This window comes from Chenopodium album, chromosome 7 (genome assembly GCF_948465745.1).
Source record: "Chenopodium album chromosome 7, dcCheAlbu1.1, whole genome shotgun sequence".
Classification (NCBI taxonomy): domain Eukaryota; kingdom Viridiplantae; phylum Streptophyta; class Magnoliopsida; order Caryophyllales; family Amaranthaceae; genus Chenopodium; species Chenopodium album.
In genome coordinates this window covers 3,810,076-3,829,655 of record NC_137840.1, presented here as the reverse complement: position 1 = coordinate 3,829,655, position 19,580 = coordinate 3,810,076, and the positions used below count along the sequence as shown (strand labels likewise).

General features: G+C 33.2%; 1 protein-coding gene across 1 annotated transcript; it reads right to left on the bottom strand.

Moving 5' to 3' along the window:
• Nucleotides 1-11: 11 nt before the first annotated feature.
• On the bottom strand, nucleotides 12-16,499 carry LOC145638826 (enoyl-CoA hydratase 2, peroxisomal-like). The gene is made up of 12 exons (XM_081689868.1): nucleotides 16,390-16,499; nucleotides 16,230-16,300; nucleotides 13,544-13,566; nucleotides 8,334-8,439; nucleotides 7,233-7,303; nucleotides 5,371-5,443; nucleotides 4,294-4,333; nucleotides 3,285-3,357; nucleotides 2,750-2,900; nucleotides 2,452-2,522; nucleotides 432-605; nucleotides 12-350 (listed from the first exon to the last, which is right to left on the bottom strand). Exons 2-12 carry the CDS (start codon nucleotides 16,269-16,271, stop codon nucleotides 263-265), a joined length of 912 nt encoding a protein of 303 aa, XP_081545994.1. The 5' UTR covers nucleotides 16,272-16,300; nucleotides 16,390-16,499; the 3' UTR covers nucleotides 12-262.
• Between the last annotated feature and the right edge of the window lie 3,081 nt (nucleotides 16,500-19,580).

Genomic DNA, 19,580 nt, shown 5'->3' with positions numbered 1-19,580 from the left:
ATCCGAAAAAAAAAAAAAATAATTAAATTTATGTTCCCATAGAACCAATATTACCAATACATGTACGTATTAGGTTTACAACATAATTGAATTACAGATTTTGATGATGAAAACAACGGAAAGAACACCCTTTATTGTTATTTCACTAAACAAATGCTTAACGACCAAGTTCAATCGAACCTTTATTACCTGAAAGTAGCACAACCTCTGTACAGCAATATAAAGACAATACAGTGATACTGTTTGATATATAGTTGATGATTCACAAATGCGAAGGTAAAAGATTAAGATCAACATGACCAGAAAGCACCACTTTGTTTCTCTCCTTCACGTTTACCTGATATATAACCCTGCTCATTCAAGTAAATAATCAGAAAACTAGACCCATATACACCAGTTTTATACCACTTTAAGTTAAGTTGCAATCATACCTCAAACCCTCAAGCCACATTTCTGTGATCAAAGTTTCACCAGGGAAGACATGCAGAAGAAACCGACCTGATAAACTCTTGACCATGTCTGAGTTCCCTTTGCAAATGCATTTAATAATAGCTCTGATTGCATAACCAAGACTGCAGAGTCCATGCAATATAGGACGTGGAAACCTGTGCAATATAGACAATGTACACATCAAACACATAATATTATAACAGAGAAATTTACGTCAGCAGCAAGCTGAACACCCCTCCTCCAACACGCGCACACGCATGCACGATTGCACGCACACTCACACACACACAGTACTTTTCTGGTCTGAAGGGGGAAATATGAGAAGGAAAAGGGAAGAACAAGGCGTGTGTAGAGTACATCAAAACTAAATACTTCCTCAGCTTCATTTAGTTGACAGCTTGACACATTTTCTTTAGATATGTTTGCCAATGCATAATTTCAAGTATTAATATCTTCAATTATTAATAAGCAAAAATTATCAAAATAATAGATATTTAGAAAATAGATTTTGAGACTAATCTAACTAGACCCACATGACTATGTTTTTTGATTTTTAAACAATAAATTGCAAAAAAAAAAAAAAAAAAAAAAAAAAGAAAAAAAAAAAAAAGGTTAAAGTAACTTATGTGAATAGTGCTTTAACGTCAAAATGTGTCAACGAAAAAGATATGGAGGAAGTAGATTACAACTTAATACGGTGTAAAAACGAAAAGAATTCTTGAGCCTTAAAGATTAGATGAGTGGAGCCAGCAGACCAATGCACCTAGTGTGATTAGATATTTACATGAGATGAATTTTTAGAAATTGTCTAACAGAGTACTGGAGTACAAACATTCAAATTGAATCAGTATTCACTTTTTCACTTCCATGGCATGAGATGACAGTCTTATCTAAAAGGCCAGGAATATAATGGTGTATGAGATCAAAAAACAGATTTGAAGCACATTCCGAAACCATATAGAGCATTAGAGCGTGCAAGCAATCACTATGAAATGATATCACTCATAATAATTTTCTTTTTTACAAGATCCACCATCTGAAGATGATTCATTTAGCTGTAAAAGTAACTTCCACTAAGTGTGAATATGTCGACATAACATTCACAAGTGAGGCAGTAAAACATAGAAGAGAAGGTTTTGTGTAGAACGGACTCACGTGAGACCGGGCTCAGCAACAAAAATCGATAATATTGTCTTATTCGTGATAAAAATTATCTTATTCCCGATAAAAATTATCTTATTCTTAAATAAAATAGTCTTATTTCTGATAAAAATTATCTTATTCCTGACTAATAATTTCTAATTCCACACAAATATTTAACCAATTAATATTAATCTAATACCTTGACAATAAACATCTAATACCTTGCCCATCAGATTCACACCACCTATTGTCAGTATTCTATTCATCCCCTTGTTCTCCAGTGATGTTTGTATGTGTTGATGTGGATTTGACTCTGTTCTATTCTGGGGTAGAAGGCGGCTAATAGACCGAAACAGCAATGGCCCACGAAATCGTCTTTGAAATTGTCACCGCCAACACAAGACACCATTGAAATTGAGGTTGCTGAAGTTCTATATGGGCTGATAAAGCAATCTCAAGCCCCATAGTAGCAAGACGGTGGGATGATAAATGATTTAGCTAAATTGGATTCTAGATCTGTTCATGATTCTAAATCAATGGAATTTGTGATGAATTCTCCCTCTTTTACGGACCAAATTGATGGAATTTGTGATGAATTTCTCCCAAAATCGAAACAGGAGAGAGATAATGAAAGTTCCGAAGGTACGCGAATGAATCGGCCCAAAAGTCGAGGATGAAGAAGCAGCAGCATTGTTCTCAAATCCGAACTCACGTTAGTCCGTTCTACACAAAAGTTTTGCCAACATACAAACCAAACATCCATCTTACCCCTTCCTCACTTAAATGATTTAGGGATAGACATGAATGACATATGACTAGTCACATATACAAATGAAATTATCATCAAGAAAACCATACCCCGCCGTCTCTGCAACCATAGGATCAGAATGCAATGGATTATAATCTCCAGAGAGTCTGTATAGCAATGCCTGCATACCAGCATTGAGGAATATTAGCAATTGTTGTTAATTAATTCAAATTCTATAGAGATTTCATTATCTTAAGTAAGATAAACACCACATGAGTTACATGTACACGTCAAACAAAGATAAGTAAGTGTATTAACATTTTATAAGATGGCTTCAGAATATATAAGTGAAACAGGACATGATCAATAAGTCATGTGATTTACAAAGAATCAACTAGAAGAACAAACCTGAGATGGTCGAGTAACATCCTCAAATGATGCAAAAGGTTGACTTTTGGGGATCTTAATGGCAGGAAGCTGGGTCCCTGAATAATTTGTGAAAGTATAGGGTGGAGAAGACCTTGAAAAACCACCAGCACCTCTAAAATAGATTGTGCTCCTGAACAGTAGAAATTTTAAACCTAGTCATTCATGTAAAAGAAGATTGACATGTACTCCCTCCGTATTTTGTTTAAGTGCCCTAGTTTGACTTTGGCACTATTCACATGCCGTACGCTTTAAGCCTTTAACCAATGTTTGTGCTTTGTATGTAAAATAAAATATAATCAATAAGTACTTGTTAGAATCATCTCAACGCATAATTTCCAAATATCAACTTTTTATAATTAATACTTATGGATAATTAAAAATATCATTAGTCAAAGTCGTGCATTGGCAAGTGTGCTGGTCAAAGTGGGGCACTTTTAAAAAAAAAAAAAAAAAAAAAAAAAAAAAAAAAAAAAAACCAATAAACAGAGGGAGTACCATTTAATAAAGCACTAACCTGTTCATGCAAAGTGGTTCCTTAGAATCTTCATCAAAGCTTGTCATTTCTATTTCCAGGATAGCTGCTTTACCTGCAAAAAAACAAAGTGCTGCACAGTAAATCAGCTTATCTAAGTGAAATTCATTTTAGCAGTAAGCTTTGTAAAAATCATCTTCTGTGAGCTGCCCTTTTTTTTTCGTCACCCAAAATTGCTTGCTTGCTATTAAATTAATCTCACTCTTTTGTGGAATTAACACTGATCTGAAATTATTTATATTTGCATCAAAATCACCAAACAAGATCAACATTCATAGAATACCAGGTATCCGTATCTAACTAAGTCGAATTCTTCAACGAAACAAACTTCTCTCTACTTGACATTTATATACTCCCTCCGTCCCTTAATACAATGCCTCTTTTGAACATTTATTCCTCACATAATAAAGAGAAAGAGGCATTGTATTAAGGGACGGAGGGAGTACTTCGAACTTGACTGCACATTGTCACATAACTATTACAAACTTTTATTGAAAAACCGCCTAAAAGCATATATTTATGTAGTAAATCGCTTAAATCCTAAACTTTTGGGTGTTAGAATTTGATTTATTAATTAAGTTTACTTGATAATTAAGCGTTTTAGCATTACAATAGCACTACTCTGTAATAATTTAATAGAATTTGATGCTTAGGGAGTTTCAATCTAAAAAAATTAACGTTTGTTATGAGTCAAGGGGTATTTGGTGCATATGTTTACAAATCTCTGGGGTACACGTTACATTTGAAAGTTTTTAGAGGTACATAGTGCATTTTTCTAAACCTTAGGGATACACAGAACAATTTCCCTTTTTCACCTTATTTCTGAAGATATATAAATACAATTTTGAAAATTAAATCCCAAGATTTTGACTAATAACACTTAACTTCAAATACAAGTTCTCTTGATTTGCAAACCAAAATCAACTAAAGCTCTAGATGCCACTTTGTAACTGTGGATTTTTAGAAATAATGTTCACAAAGGATTTCAAACCTTTATCATGCAACCCAGCAACTCTTGTCGTGTTTCGTATCTGCATAACAAAATAATAGCGAAATTAGCAGCTGCTGCAACTAAACATTCTGAGAACTAAAGAAAGATGTTAATCTTGAGTTCCAAGGACTTGATTTACTGGAGGCGAAATGGAGGGGAAAAGTCAATGCAACAAGATACAGTCCCTAAAAATTTTAGCACATAATACAAATGCATTACAAGGATCCTCGGCCTCAGTTGAGAAACAGGAATTAAATAAATAATGTGATCATCAAGATGGTATCTTTGAGAGTTATACAGACTAGTTTTGGATGGCACTTCTGATGAGAGGCCTTTGTATGTGTGAGAGAGAAAAAAAAAATGAGAGGACTTGACTACATTGTCCAAAAATAAGTATATAGGACACCAAGTGTAAGCAGTATAATCATTTAATGCAGCTAAAGAAACCTTATACAACATAAAATGTCTAGCCTAAAGAGTATTTTTAAAGCTTGGCATGCTATTCTGAACAGCTTACATAACAATTCAGTAAAATGTCTCTAGTGATGGGCAGTGTATGTTACGTGATGGGGCTGCAGAGTCAACTGTACATCGATTCTCTGCTATGGTGAACATTGTTTAAAGCTGTTAGAGTGCTAGGTCAGTTCTGAGGTTTCAAAAGGAGTTGCAAATCTTGCAATGAGCTGCAAAGACTTGCAAACAAAAGCAACTAAATCAGAAGCCAAAAGGCTTGTTCTTTGAAGGATCAGTTAGCTTGGCAGATCAGAAGGTATTTGCTGGAGCTCTAGTTGACAATGGCATTTTGTTTAGAAATGAAATGTTGAAGGTTTCTTGTAGAAGTTCAGCTGAAATAATGCAGTTGTTTCTGTCGTGATCTGAGGTTCCTGCACATGAAGGGTCTGTCCTTCAACCCTTCCAAGAAGGTGGGGAGTAGGTGACACCGTGACAGTGATACTGATGCAAATTTTGGAAACTAAGCCAAATTGCATGATGTGTTATGGTGTTAGTACTACCTCTCATTGGTAAGTATAAAGCGTATTTGGCCAAAAAAAAAAAAAAAAAAAAAAAAACCCTTACACAACTGTTCGATGGAAGTGGCCTGTAAATTTCTATGTATTGTTGTCCATGCAGGAGAAGTCGTGGATCATACCTGAAATGGATCATAAAATACAAAAACTCAATTCGGCTTTCGTCATAACTAAATTTTGAATTGGTGAAATCTTTACCCCTTCTGTTTCTCTTTTATAAGGCATTTAATAATAACAATAACAATAACAATAATAAATAAATAAATAAATAAAGTTGATTAGAAGTCATTCTAAAATGTTATTATAACATTTGGCGCCATCTTGTTACATCAATGTAAAAAATAGATTCATTGTACGATTGCCACGGATTTTTAATACGCTTAAAAGCTGTCAACATACACATATCATGAACATTTGCTTTAACTTATCGTCAACAATTTAACTATCCTAGATGTATCATGCACATGTAGTCCTTTTAGAGTTCCAACGTAAATGTATTGTATTAAACCTAACATGCATGGTCATTAATCTCATAATAATATAAAGATTTTATGACATAATAAGAAAAAGGCACTAAAGTTGTTGTCACACAACCATTTAAGCAGGATTTCAAAATATTATCTCTATAATGTAAGCCAAGAGCTGCACAAATGGAGTCCACATGAAAGGTCAATTTTGTCTCTCATTATTTCACCAAAATTTTCATCTTACAATACCAACTTCCCTTTAAAAAGTAAGTGTCAATTTATTTCGTGCACAAAGTCAAAGATATGCAATCAATAAAACAAACTCATGCTAATATGAGAATTTAAAAGATTATCAATACCACAAATGCAAAAGGCCCTTTTCATGCATGCATTAGATGAATAGAAACGGAAGGAGTATAACCCGCAAATGGATCACAAATTGACCAACAACAATACAATAACAAATATACACTTCCTCCGTTCCAAATTGGTTGACACGTAATCCCTTTTGGAAGCTTTTTTAATCGACTCATTTCAATTTTGGTATTTTTGTAAGGTTAAATGTCAAATTTACCTGACTAGTGACTACTCTTCTCTATAGTCTCTCTCCTCTCCTCCCTCAAACAAGCCACCACCATGGGATTTTCTCACTATATCTACCAACACCCAAATTTTTCTCTCCTCCATCCAACCACCACTATTGTCAGTGTTCTCTCTCCTCCCTCCAACAACCAGTGCTAGCTCTCTCTGTTGTTCTCGTTGCCTACTTCTAACTCCACCTCCATTGCCAAATTCTTTACTCTTTCACCAACATACCCTCGCCACCTAGTCTTTCCTCCCTTTCTTCCTTTCTCTCTCTAACCTATGTATATAAGTTTTCCATCTCCAGTTCCTCTTTCAATTTTATGGATCTCTTCCTTAATATTCTTTCTTGTTGGCGTGAATCCAATGGTGGAGAAGCAATAATGGTGAGTTGCAACGAGTGCCGTGTTTGAAATAGAAGATAAGGGTTTTGATGTTGTAACTAAATTGAATAGAGGATGATGGTTGATGTTTCAGCAAGAGGCAATGTGTGAAAGTGTTGAGGGCCTGATGGCATGCATGGTTGAAGGCAGTTGACGACTTGACGGGTGTGGACCGGTAATAGTGATGGAGACAATAAGGAAAGCAAGAAGATAGGGTTAAGTTAAGGAAGGTGAGGGTTGTGCCATGGTGGTGACTGCCTGACTGGTAATCTGTTGATGAAGGAGAAGGGTAGGTGGGTTAGAGGCAAGGGTGGGTAATTATGTAAGGGTATTTTTGTACTTTACTTCACACTCACCCTTCTTAATTTGTGTACCTAAATGAAGTGTGTCAATTAATATGAAACAGAGGAAGTATGTCTCCCTGGTTATGAGGTATAATTAAAACATATGACGTAAATTAAAAAGAACAAAACACTCACTCCATTCCTGGAATATTGAAAAGATTAGTATCAGCACTTAAAGATAATATAGCTGCAAAAGTAGGCAAGACCTGCACGATTGTCAATAAAGAAATTCAATGTTACTGCATGTGTTTCTATTTATCAGCTGCAATTTAATAGTTACAGAAAATATGATCTCGATTAACCAAAGAAACAAGTCAAATCAATGAAACAAGATTTCTACCCTCAATCACTACACCACTCCCAAAAATTATTTATAAAAAAAAAAAAAAAAAAAAAAAAAAAAAAAAAAAAAAAAAAAAATCAGCGACATTTATAACCGAAAAAATGAGAAAAAAGTTACTCATTGGAAGCCAACAGAACACTGTTACTGAAGTGGAACAATCACTAGTACAAGAAACAAATTTCTTGTAGGAGCTCATTTTGCTTGAAGGATTGAATTTTTCACATTATACTACTACTTCAATCCTACTTTAGTTTCTCGCAAAATTATTAATTACCTTCCCTAACAAAATACAAATTTTTGTAATGTGCATATCAATTGGGATTAGGGGAAGAACCGAAGAAGGAAAGAGCTTGATGTAATAAGTTACTGATACAGAAAGAAGGTTATAATTATAATTTAAGAAACAGAAACATAGAAAGGGGAACACTTGTTTTTTAGAATAGCTTTACTTTCTTCATCCGTCCTAGCATCAACAGAAATCTTTGCAACCACAAGATATCAATTGAATTTGAAATCACATCATCAAAAGCCCCAAAAAGGCGAGTGCCTTGTGCATTAGGTTGTTGAATCTGTATCTTCACTCTTTAAAGAGGAAATGATACTCTTTAGGCAAATCCTGTCTTGTGAAAAATCACTCCAAATTAATCAGATTTGCCTTGACATTTTGACAGTATGTTATGCAGCAAAAAAATCTGATTTATAGCCGTATAGGCTGTATATGCCTAAGAAAGCATATTATTGGAAAAAATAATTCTAGGAAGTTCAACTATAATCCTATATTCTTATATCATTAACTAAAAATGAAATACCTGATAATAAACATTGAAAAAGGTAGCAACAACTAGTGAAATAAATCGAACAAAAGTCATGCAGGAAAAAGGAATTATCAGTACCTTGATGAATTGTTGACCATCACCATGGTAAACATACTTCAGTTCATTGGCATCAACTGCGTTAGTCCCACATGCTCCGACACCAAGTGCATATAAAGCTGCATCTCTGTATTCAAAGAAACATTCCAACTACTGTGAAATGGAAGCCAAAAGACATATTCTGTAATACATCAACCCAGAACACCCATTGTGCACACCTACAGTAGAAGAAAGCAGCAACAAACCACAAGCAACCCACAACAACAACAAGCACAAGACAACTAAATCAGAGCAGAGTTACTTTTTAGTGGCTCTATTTTGGCAGCTAATGGAAGAAGACAAAAGTAATTGTTATTAGCAACTAAGGCTTAAGTCACATGTGTAGTATGGTAGCAAGTTAAATAGCAAGAAATAGGGAGAAAAACATTCATTCAGAAAGTTGTATTAGTTTAGCCATAGTAGCTTAGTTGTAACCTTCAAAGCCTTTTAGCTATATCAATTAACAGTCAACCTTCTTCTTTACCTTTCATCTACTTTCTTATCTAAATTACCAACTTGAGTACGCAGCCCGTTGCATATTCAACATACTTAAAGCATATGCCACTCTTATACTAAGATGGAGAATAATAATCTTTTTTATCTAGATAGAAAATAAGTAATGCTAATTAGTTATAAGTGAGAATACTCCAATTTTAAGAAGACTCACACAGCTTTAAGAAAGACTAATGCAAACATCTTATGTGTAATCATGGCAAATACAACTTTAAACTAGGCCATATAATATACTATGAAAAATGGAAATAAATAATTCCACCTTTACTCGGTCTTCCCAAAACAATCCCACCTTTTGATTATTCCAAATCAAGACATAGATCTTCTTTTAACAATCCCTAATCGGTTTTCTTAGATTGGTAATCTGTTAGAGGAAGTAACTTGATACGTGTCATTTTTTAATTAAGTTTTATTTATTTAATTATTTGTATTATTATTAACAACCCCTTCCCTTCACTCCTCTTGCCGTTTCACCTCCATCACACCTCTGTCACACCACCATTGCCAATTTGCCACTGCCATCACTACCTTCTCCCTCCTTTTCACCCTCATCATAATATCACCGCCATCGTCTCAATCCTCATCCCTTTTTCTCTTAACCCTCGCGCTCATAGAAACCTCTTTGCGAAAATTGTCAAAAATTAAGCATATGGGGGTCGGGTTGATCTAGATTTACGACCATACTCAAATTTGACCTCCATTACCTTAATTTTGTAACAAAATACCAGGTTTAATTGGCTATGGTGGAACCAACGAATTTTATTTTTTTTCGGGGTGTCGGATTCATGGGTGGGAAGGGTGTGTGGGGATGGTTATGGTTGTTCAAGGGTTTCGGGGTGAGTAAAATTTCGCGGTGACAAGAATGGAGCTAGGGGTTTTCAGTTCACTCTTTGATCTTTTATATAACGCCAATTTCTCTTCTTCCATAGATGCTTCAGCTTATGAGCAATATTAACAATGGAAGTTGTTCTGAGAAGATAGAGATGGGATTGAGGGATAAAAGAGGAGCTGATTAGGTTTTGCAATTTTTTTATGGTGGTGGGCATGGTGGGAGGAGAGACTTAGAGAAAAAAAAAAAAAAAACTTATTTAACATGTAGGTGAAAGGGATTGTTAAAAGAAGATCCCTATCAAAGGTGGGATTGTTTTGGAATGATCGAAAGGTGGAATTGTTTAGGGAAGAACGAGCGTGGGATTATTTATTTCCATTTTTCCTGAAATATAATGTGACGCAAACACACAATAGTTGAATCTTTACTGCCCATCTCCTTAGAAAACTACCTGGTTGAGCGGTTCCCTGTCGTTCCCTTTCTAAAACTACAGAAATAACACTAGAAAGAGATATTACTCATCCCCACAAAGACAACCTTATAAATTGTCTGTCTTGAAAATTCCAGTCATCCATTTACAACAACCAATGGTTTGCCAAAGGCAAAAGATGAGCTATAATGGGACCTTAAGAGACCAAGACCAGCCTTTGAGAAACATTCAATCCACTAAACAAGCTCAACCCAACATATAAAAAAAATAGAAAGGAAAAGTATGCAGAGTTGTGTTGTGTCATGTGTGTAGTCTCACAAAAAGGACCAATAATTAGTACTTGGCCTAAAATTGACTACTTGCTTTGGAAACTAAATAAATTTGAAAACAAAAAATTCCACGCACAAACAAATTCCCAAGAATCCAATAAGAAAAGTTTTAAAATAAAAAATTATTTTTAAAAAAAAATCCCAAAGAAATTAGGGCACTATTTTTTTAGTAAGTTTTAGTCATTTTGCCTTTCTTTCTTGCAAAACAAAAGTTATAAAGTCTACAGACATTAAGCAATTGATTATAAAGTTTACAATATTTTAAATTTGATACTCCCTCAGTCCCTCCCTCCCATATTGTTTTTCCCATTTTTCATTTTGTGACACCCAAAATAATCTTCCCATTTTTTCCCCTTTTTTAGGACACTATCAAAAGACCAAATTTCCTTTTCTTTTTATTTTTTTTTTATTTTTTAATTCACTCAACTACCTATGGAATTAAGGCTTATGTGATTGAGGTTTTGATTGATTGATTCACTCAACTCACTATGATACCCTTATATTTTCTCTAAATATATGTGTAAGCACTCATGTAAATGTACTCTTTGCTTTTTCATGCACTTATTATTTGTGCCCCACTCACATTTAGTGTATTTTTCTCTATTTTTAATGCACTCCATGTACTTCCTCCTCCCCTTTCTTGATTCCCGTGAAATTTTCAGTGGGAAAAACAATATGGGACGGAGGGAGTATATTTTAATTTCCATAGAAATAGTAATTGTATAGATATAATAAATTTAACTTTAAGTGATTAGAAGTAATAATATAGCCCCTGTAAGATAGAGTTCTAGCTTCATCCCTAAAAGAATGTCGGCAACCTTTTCATCTCAAAAAATATCTAAAGCACCTGCAAATGCTCCATATGAGACCATAAACAAACCCAATTAACCGCCATGATAGCAACTTGTATTCTAAGAATCTGACACCAATGTACAATATCAAAACAATAAAGCTTCCAAACTCCTCACCACCAAAACATGGAGTGGACATAAGGAAAAAGACACTTATTGGGTTTGCATCAGCAGTGTTTACTGTCGATTTTATCCAAACATGCAGCCCGGATAAATACCTAGTAAATACCTGAATCAAATAATCATAATTTTGAAAAAAACTCAGTCCAAGATCTGCTTAAACATTACAATCTACTATACGATACATTAAAGGTGGAGTGAGGATATGAGTTCCAATAAGCTTTCCTCTGTGAGCTAGGTTAGAAAAGACATAATATTGAGGGAAACTACAGAAAAAAGACTAAAAGATGAAGAATGATATGCCTACCCAAAGTAAAACAATCCCTATCCGCATCAAGAAGCTTCAAATTTTTTCCATCACTAGGTCCCAAAGGGAGTCTATTTCTCTCAGCAAACAAGATGCCAAAATTAGTGAGTTACATATAGATCCTAAACCTAGCAGGAAGCGAGATAGATATCAGGTCACAGACCTAAAAACTTAGAAAAATGACACAAAATAAGAAAATAAGATACCTAATTGATCCCACTTATCAAGGACAACCTTATATTGATCTTGATGCCTAAAACCGCTAAACACCCTGAAGAGAAGTAAAAATCCTTATTCATGAAAAGCTATTCCACTAGAAAATCCTCTTACTTGTAAGTAATTTTAAGAGGGATCCAATATGCAGACCAAGCCTACATACAATATTCTTGTTACACCATATCCTGATAGCAATTACTCTCCCTTTTATAGCATTTTTGACCCAAGCCTGTCCAAACATTGCCCACAGAGTCAACCATCAATAATTTTCTAGCATATCCAAAAGAATTTGATTGCTCAGAAGCACAGGTAAATAATCCATAGTTACTACATTGGTATCCACTCAACATAGCAGACTCATGGTGATCCAGCATGACAAGACTTAGATTAACATGACACAGGAAACAAAAGACTCAAAACTAATCTCGACACAGCTACCATTGGCTTCAAGACCAACAGTGAAGACTAACTTCCTACAAGAACCATCCAAAGAAATTATTTCAGTGGAAATATGGTTGTAGCTTTTATTACTATGTGCACAAGATAAGAATCCATTTGCCACTCTTAAACATTTCCACCCACTCCAGAATCCAGATCATCCTTGGGCCATAGTCTTCTATAATTCTTAGTCCTCCAACATTTTTCCAAAAGTCTGAACAGAGAAGCAAATTTCTTTTTTTTTTTTTTTTTTTTGAATCCATAAATAATTAGATCTCACAAAAACACAAACAGCATCACGAGTGGTAAAGTGAGCTAACTAATAAATCTTCAACACAAGTAGAATTCCATCTTATCATCTGTGAATACCAACAGATTAACACGCAGATCGAGGAAAGAGAAAAGTAACTTTTTAACAGATAGATTGTAACAGAAGGGTAAAAGTTAATGAGCATTCGAGAGGCTCAATTCTATCCCAAACAACCAGATAACTCTCTGATTGTATCCCCTCTCTGCATCTTATCCTTTAAGTTATACTACAGCAAATTCCACAATCCACACAATCTATCAAATCCCTGATTATACTCCTAATTATTTTCTACCAAATCCCCTGGTTTTTCTCCAAATCATTCTCTATCAAATGATTCAAATCCCTGGTTTATTCCCAGCTTTCCCTGATTTGCCCTTATAAGTACGCCTTGCATATGTCAACCTGACAGTGGCCTTAGGCAGGTTGCAGGTACATAACACCATCACAATGTAGAAAAGAAATTATCTAAAATGAGGCAATCCATCAAACCAAAAAAAAACTTGTTTTGTACTCCCTCTGCTCCTAAATACCATCATTCTTACATGGATCTGTTAAAGTTTGATTGTGGATTCGTGGATAGTAGGAGACTATCATAAAAGGCAATAACTTTCAACAATTCATTGACAATGCCAACTCCCTTCGGATTCCACAGCTAATTTACTACACACTAGAAAGAATGAACTCGGGATGGAAGCATGTTAACTCTGTTGATAATAAGTTCTTTTTTTATTTATCTAAAAATATTAGTTTTTGGTCTACAATTCTGTGAAAGGATAATTTCTCGACACATGAAAAAATTTGACAGAATAAGGAACAAAGAGAAAATAGGGGCATAAAAGTTAAAAGTACCTCTCAGAATACTGATATTTCGTCTGCAAGCAGCAGCAGCATTAGTCACATGTATCATCAATTCAGAACAAAATGACAAGTCAGACAACATAAGGTAAGTAAATAATAGATAATTGAGTTGTTACATTCACCTAACAAATGGATGGTTTATATGAGTAACAACTTGTTTAATGTTTAAGTCACATAAGATAGACATCGACTACTGAATCCATGAAAGTCAAAAAGTCATGTTAAAAACATGTTGTAAATTAAAAAAAGTAAAAGATAGGTTGATACCCCCTGTAGTGCACATATAAATCGTTTCACATTGAACTATTAAAGAAGATGTGAAATATTAACCACTTCGTAAGCTTGGAAAGCTACTCTATCGATTTCCAATTGGTTTTGGAATAAAACCTCTTTTGGGCTTGTAGGTGGTAAACTCCCCTAGGTAGTCAAAACTTATTTTTAATATTATTTTAAATTTAACATGATACCATAGCCCATGTTGGCCCCTTTTAGATCTAGATCAAGGAACTGGATAAGAATTTGACTTTATTGAATGTCCAAAAAAGAGGATCATAGTTAATTATCTTTCCAGTGCGCTCTAGATTCTAAGGGCCCTCACGTGTGAAGGGGAATATTTGGATTTCCATGTTGTGCACATGCTAGTTGTCCAACATCAAAGACGAAAGGAATATATAAGCTTAAGGAACTACTCCTATCCTCATTCATATCTACTACTTTTTGGCAAAAATCTAGCATACAAGATGATATCCTGTAGTGGCAATTTGGGAAAATAGACATTGTAAATAAAGGGAATGTAATCCAACAAAGCGCTACTTGCCAACATGAGAAGAAAAATAGTCTATCTTTTCCTTAAATTTTTCACTTAGATATATTGAACACAAGTTCAAAAAGTTCTTCCATTTTACTCCCTTCAATCCTTTTTGTTCTTCTCATTTGGAATTGAAGTTCAAAAAGTTCTTTCCATTTTAGTCCCTCCAATCCTTTTTGTTCTTCTCATTTGGAATTGTGAAGTAAATTAAGAAAAGTGAATCCTATGAGTGAGAAACAATTAAAGTAATAGAATTCTAACTTCACATTAAATAGTCCTACCTTTTAAAACAAAAGAAAAATGTAAAAGGACAAGGTAATTTATGTGGTGTTAGAAAAGAGAGAATAAAGACAAAAAATCAAAATCATGCATGGGGAAATTCAATTAATGGAAAATGGTACTCTCCCCGTCCCTTAATTAGATGCTTACTATTCTTTATTATGTGAGTAATAAATGTTAGAAAAAGGCATCTAATAAAGGAACACAGGGAGTATAAAAATTGTACGAAAAGAAATAAAGTACTAACTTTTGGCACATTCACCAAATATATAAAGGAAAATTGTAGGAAATTTTTTACCATATATGGAAAGATTCCGAATAGGAAAAACATTCTCAAGCTTCTTAAATGAAAAGAACAAATAGGATAAGAGCAACTCCAATGGTTGTAGTTAGAGACTTGCTTGCAATATTAAATAATTCTTAGTTACTAGCTTGACCATTGGAGCTAGAAAATGCAATTAGCTTGGCTAAGCTAATTTGCTTGAAAAACAAAAAAAATTATCAAGATTTTTAAAAGATAGATTAAATAAAATGAAATATTAAAAGTTCATTAAGGAAGTGGGATTCTTTTAAATTGTAAGCTAATAGCTAGTCATTAAAGTTCAAAATAGCTAAAATGACAATTAGCTTAAAAGCTTATGTTGCATGCCAAACTAATTGTCTAATTAGTTTGCCATTGGAGTTAATCTAAAGGAAGTAGAATTTTCCATATACGGTTAAAAATCACTATTTAATTTTCCTTTATTTATTTAGTAATGTGCCAATATTTATTACTATTTCCCTTTTCCATAAGATATTTTTACAATTTTTCACTAATTGAATTTTCCCATGCATGATTTCAATTTTTTATTCATTCACTCTTTCCAAACACCACATTAATTACTTCCCGCATTTTTTTTTAGATACATCACTTTCCCTAATAATTAATAAATATTCTCAATCTCTATTTTGCATAGGAGTCCATAATATCAAAAGTGATGTATAAAAAAATGGAGGAAGTTTTAAAAATAGGAAGAATCCCTATTATTTTAATAATTTTCACTCATCAATATTTACTTTTCTTAAGTTACTTCCAATTTCAAATGAAAAACTAAGATATAATGAGTCTACATGATAAGATGAATCTAACAAGGTCCATCAAAATATTTTTTTTCCTTCCAAATAAGATAGCTTGATCGATATAGGTTTAGGATTAAATTATAGTTGCACCATTCCTCCCAACTCCCTCTTTCTCTCTCCTCTCCAACATTCATTCTCCATCTCCTTCATCCAACATCAATTTTATGAGATAATACCAAAATTCTTTGACTTTTCTTCTACTAACAATATCATTGAATTAAACAATTCCGGAATTAAATTAGAAACATAATTCACCAAACGCAAGAATTAGATTTGAAACTCGTCAATTATAATGCCAAAATAGAATTCCAGTAAATTCCCAAATAACGCAATTTTACGTTACTTGTATAATCAAAATAAAATCCATCGTATAAACAATAAAATTAATCATAAATTCAACACATTAACAAAGAGAAAAAATTGATTGCAACAAAATTATAAACATAAGAGTGGAATTAAGGATGAAATTACCTCAGGAAATTTGTGCGCAAGGACGAGCTCAGGATTGATCATTATATTGATACCAATTGAATAATAGAAATCTGTATAATTTGATTGGAAAATTGAATAAATTGAGAAATTATACAAGTAACTGATTGAATGATAAAACTTGGAAACGTAACGTACTTACCCAAATTAATTACGTTGAAACAGAGGTCTCTTCTCTACCTAATGACTTAACGAGTGAAGTGATAGCAGATTATATGGCGAAAGCCCAAAAGTCACACCCCCGACCCACGCTGCTGAAGCGGTCCTTTTTTTTTTTTTTGAACATAAGCGGTCCTATATCAATAATGGACATAATTTTTTAATTATATTTTTTGGGCACTTCATTCATAATTAAATTAGGCTATTAAGATTTGATGGGAGGGAACAAGGGTTGTCGGATCATGCACCGAAACCTCACCTGTTTAAGTGAAAGCGGATATCCTATCCTATATATCTATATACGAAGTATAAAGTAAAAAGGGGTTTTGGGTGATAAATTTTACTTTCCCAAAATATCCTTCTTAATTTTGTCTTTTATCTTATTTGGGAAATTAGGGACTTTAATTTAGAGGTTAATAAATTTGAAATTTGAGGGATCGAATTATTGTTTATCAATTAGGGACCAAATTAGGTTTTATTAATCTTTCAAATAAGAGTTCATAAATTTTGGTGATTTGGTTTCTGAATTTGGGATTAGGATTTATAAATTTGGGAAAATAAAATTTAGTTATTCAAATTAGGTTATAATAATTGATTCTTTTTAATCAGTATTGCTACCCTAACTTAGGCCCCGTTCTTTAGAGCTGTTCTGCTCTGCTGAAATATGCTCTACTCTGCTTCAATCTGCTCTGCTTAAAAATAACACTTAAATTAATTGTTATAATAATTAATATTTAATAATAATAATAAGAATAAATATTGAATTATTATAATAATTTATATTTAATAATAATAATAATAGAGAGTGAGGTATAGCTCAAGTAGTCAAAGCTCCCTCCCAATTCTAGGAGGTCTTAGGATCGACTCTCACCCCGCTCTTGTGGCTCTCTAAACACCAAAAAAAAAAAAAAAATATTTAATAATAAAAAAATAATAATTTATATTTAATAATAATAATAATAAATATTTAATATTTAATAATACTAAAATAACAATTAATATTTATTAATAATAATAATATTAACAATTAATATTTAATAATAATAAAATAATAAATAATATTTAATGATAATAATATTATTAACAATTAATATTTAATAATAATAATAAATAATAAATAATATTTACTTTATATCTAATAATAATAATAATAATAATAATAATAATAATAGCAGTAGCAGCAGCGTGAATAACAATAATAATAACAAGATTACAAAAATAACAACAATAACAATAATATCTGCTGAAATCTCCTCTGCTCTGCCTAGAAGCTCAAAAGAACACGACCTTAGGATAGGTTCTTACAAATAAATAAGTAAAATAAATAATTTTAAAATGAAGTTAGTTCCAAAAGTGGTATTCTAATAGGTACTCATAGGTTTTATCAAACTTTCCAAAATAAAATACAAGAAAGAAAAACCAAGGTTCAAATAAATCAGTTCAGATAAGAAAAAGTTTGAGTCTCAAACCTGAATTTCAAACAACTTAATTAATGCAATGATTATTCGAATAATTTTACGATGAAGGTCTAAGTAAAATCATGTCCAATCACATTTCACATGCTCTTTACACAATGGCCATGTTTGGTAATTGGCTTTTTAATGGTTTTTTGGTTAGCTTTTGGCTTTTGGCTTTTTTAGGTGGTTAAACAGCCAAAAAATGTGTTTGGTAATTGACTTTTTAGTCAGCGAAAAAGCTAACTTTTAAACCAAAATGAAAAAGCTGCTTTGAGTAGCTTTTTTTGTTGGCTTTTGGCTTATTGGCCCACAAATTATCTAATAAACAGCCAACAACCAACAATTAACGTACCAAACACTTTTATAAACAGCCAGCTTAAATAGCCAATTTCAAAAGCCATTATAAACAGCCAAACATTCCAGCCGATCAAACAAGCCAAGTGAACCAGCCAACATCCAACCGCCAACAACCATTTGCCAAACAAGGCCAATATTGGGTTAGTCACGAGGAACATAAAAGTTAAGTATAATGAAAAAAAATAATAATTTTATCTTTGATGTCAAGTCAACGGGAATTTGTTATATACATCCAAGTGGAGGAAATACAAGACGATCAGCCTGATCGACTTGTTTTGCACATAAGGTGGCAATTTATGTGAATACTACACATGGGTAGGGGGATATGTGTAAATCTACGTGGATGGTTAACTTACCCAAGGGAGTAACGTCAATTGCTGACTAACGGTGAACTTGGTCAAACACATAACGTGAATTGCTGCCGTTAATGTGTTTCACTTTCCCAATCTCAAATTCCCCCAATTGCATTATGACCTATCTTCATCTTCTCCGATGATATCAAAACTAAAAATCAAAACTTAATTCAATTGAAAAAATCGAATTGAAATACCTGGTATGACTTGATCAAGTAATCGAATTGAACCTCAGATCTGAATAACGTTTGAAGTGAGATGATCCCCTATTTCATCTTCCAAACTAACTTCAATATCGACTGACGAAATAAGTTCTGAGATGTGAATGTAAGATCTGATTGGCTCAGATCTGAATAACATTTGAAGTGAAATCCTCTTACAAAGGGGATGACAATGGAGGAAATAGCTAAATCAAAGAAACACGTATTTGGGATTAAAAGATAAAATTTGTCGTTTGCTTTGGTTCTAACGCCGTTTCTTGAGACTTTTATGGGCCCACATTAACGGCATTAATCCGTCAGTTAGCAAGAGAATTACAATTGAATATAAAAGCAATATCTGGTACAGCGTGGGCCCACAAGGACGACTGATTGACAAAATTTTGCCAATCAGCCTGATTGACTGGGTTTGGCTCAACCAAGTGCACCTTACATAGTTACATTTAGTTAGTTCACATATTACCATCAGAAAATTAATAGCGCATAGCATGAGACTTACCTTCTAAAATCACAATTCACAAACAAACTCATATGACCTGAATGCCATTAACTTTACCACTTAATTCTCACTATGATTACACTTAAGTTGTTAGATAGCTTGAGTTACAATTACTTGCTCCACTGTGGTTTGAAATTTGATTTTACATTCACAACTTTGAGATTGGCATCAACAGCTAAAATATGAAATCCCATTTTTTAGTACAATATTGTTCAATCCTCCTGCCTAAAACATACCATTCATCAAAAGAGATTAGTACATCTCTTGAAAGAGCAAAAAACAAATCGAGA

Bases quoted from the DNA above. Each gene is read 5' to 3' on its own strand.
- LOC145638826 (XM_081689868.1), bottom strand. From the start codon at position 16,271: ATGATCAATCCTGAGCTCGTCCTTGCGCACAAATTTCCTGAG. The intron at 2,523-2,749 runs GTTTGTTCTTCT...GCTGGTATGCAG, and splicing joins ATGTTACTCGACCATCTCAG to GCATTGCTATACAGACTCTC. The intron at 606-2,451 runs GTATGGTTTTCT...TATATTGCACAG, and splicing joins ATGGTTGCAGAGACGGCGGG to GTTTCCACGTCCTATATTGC.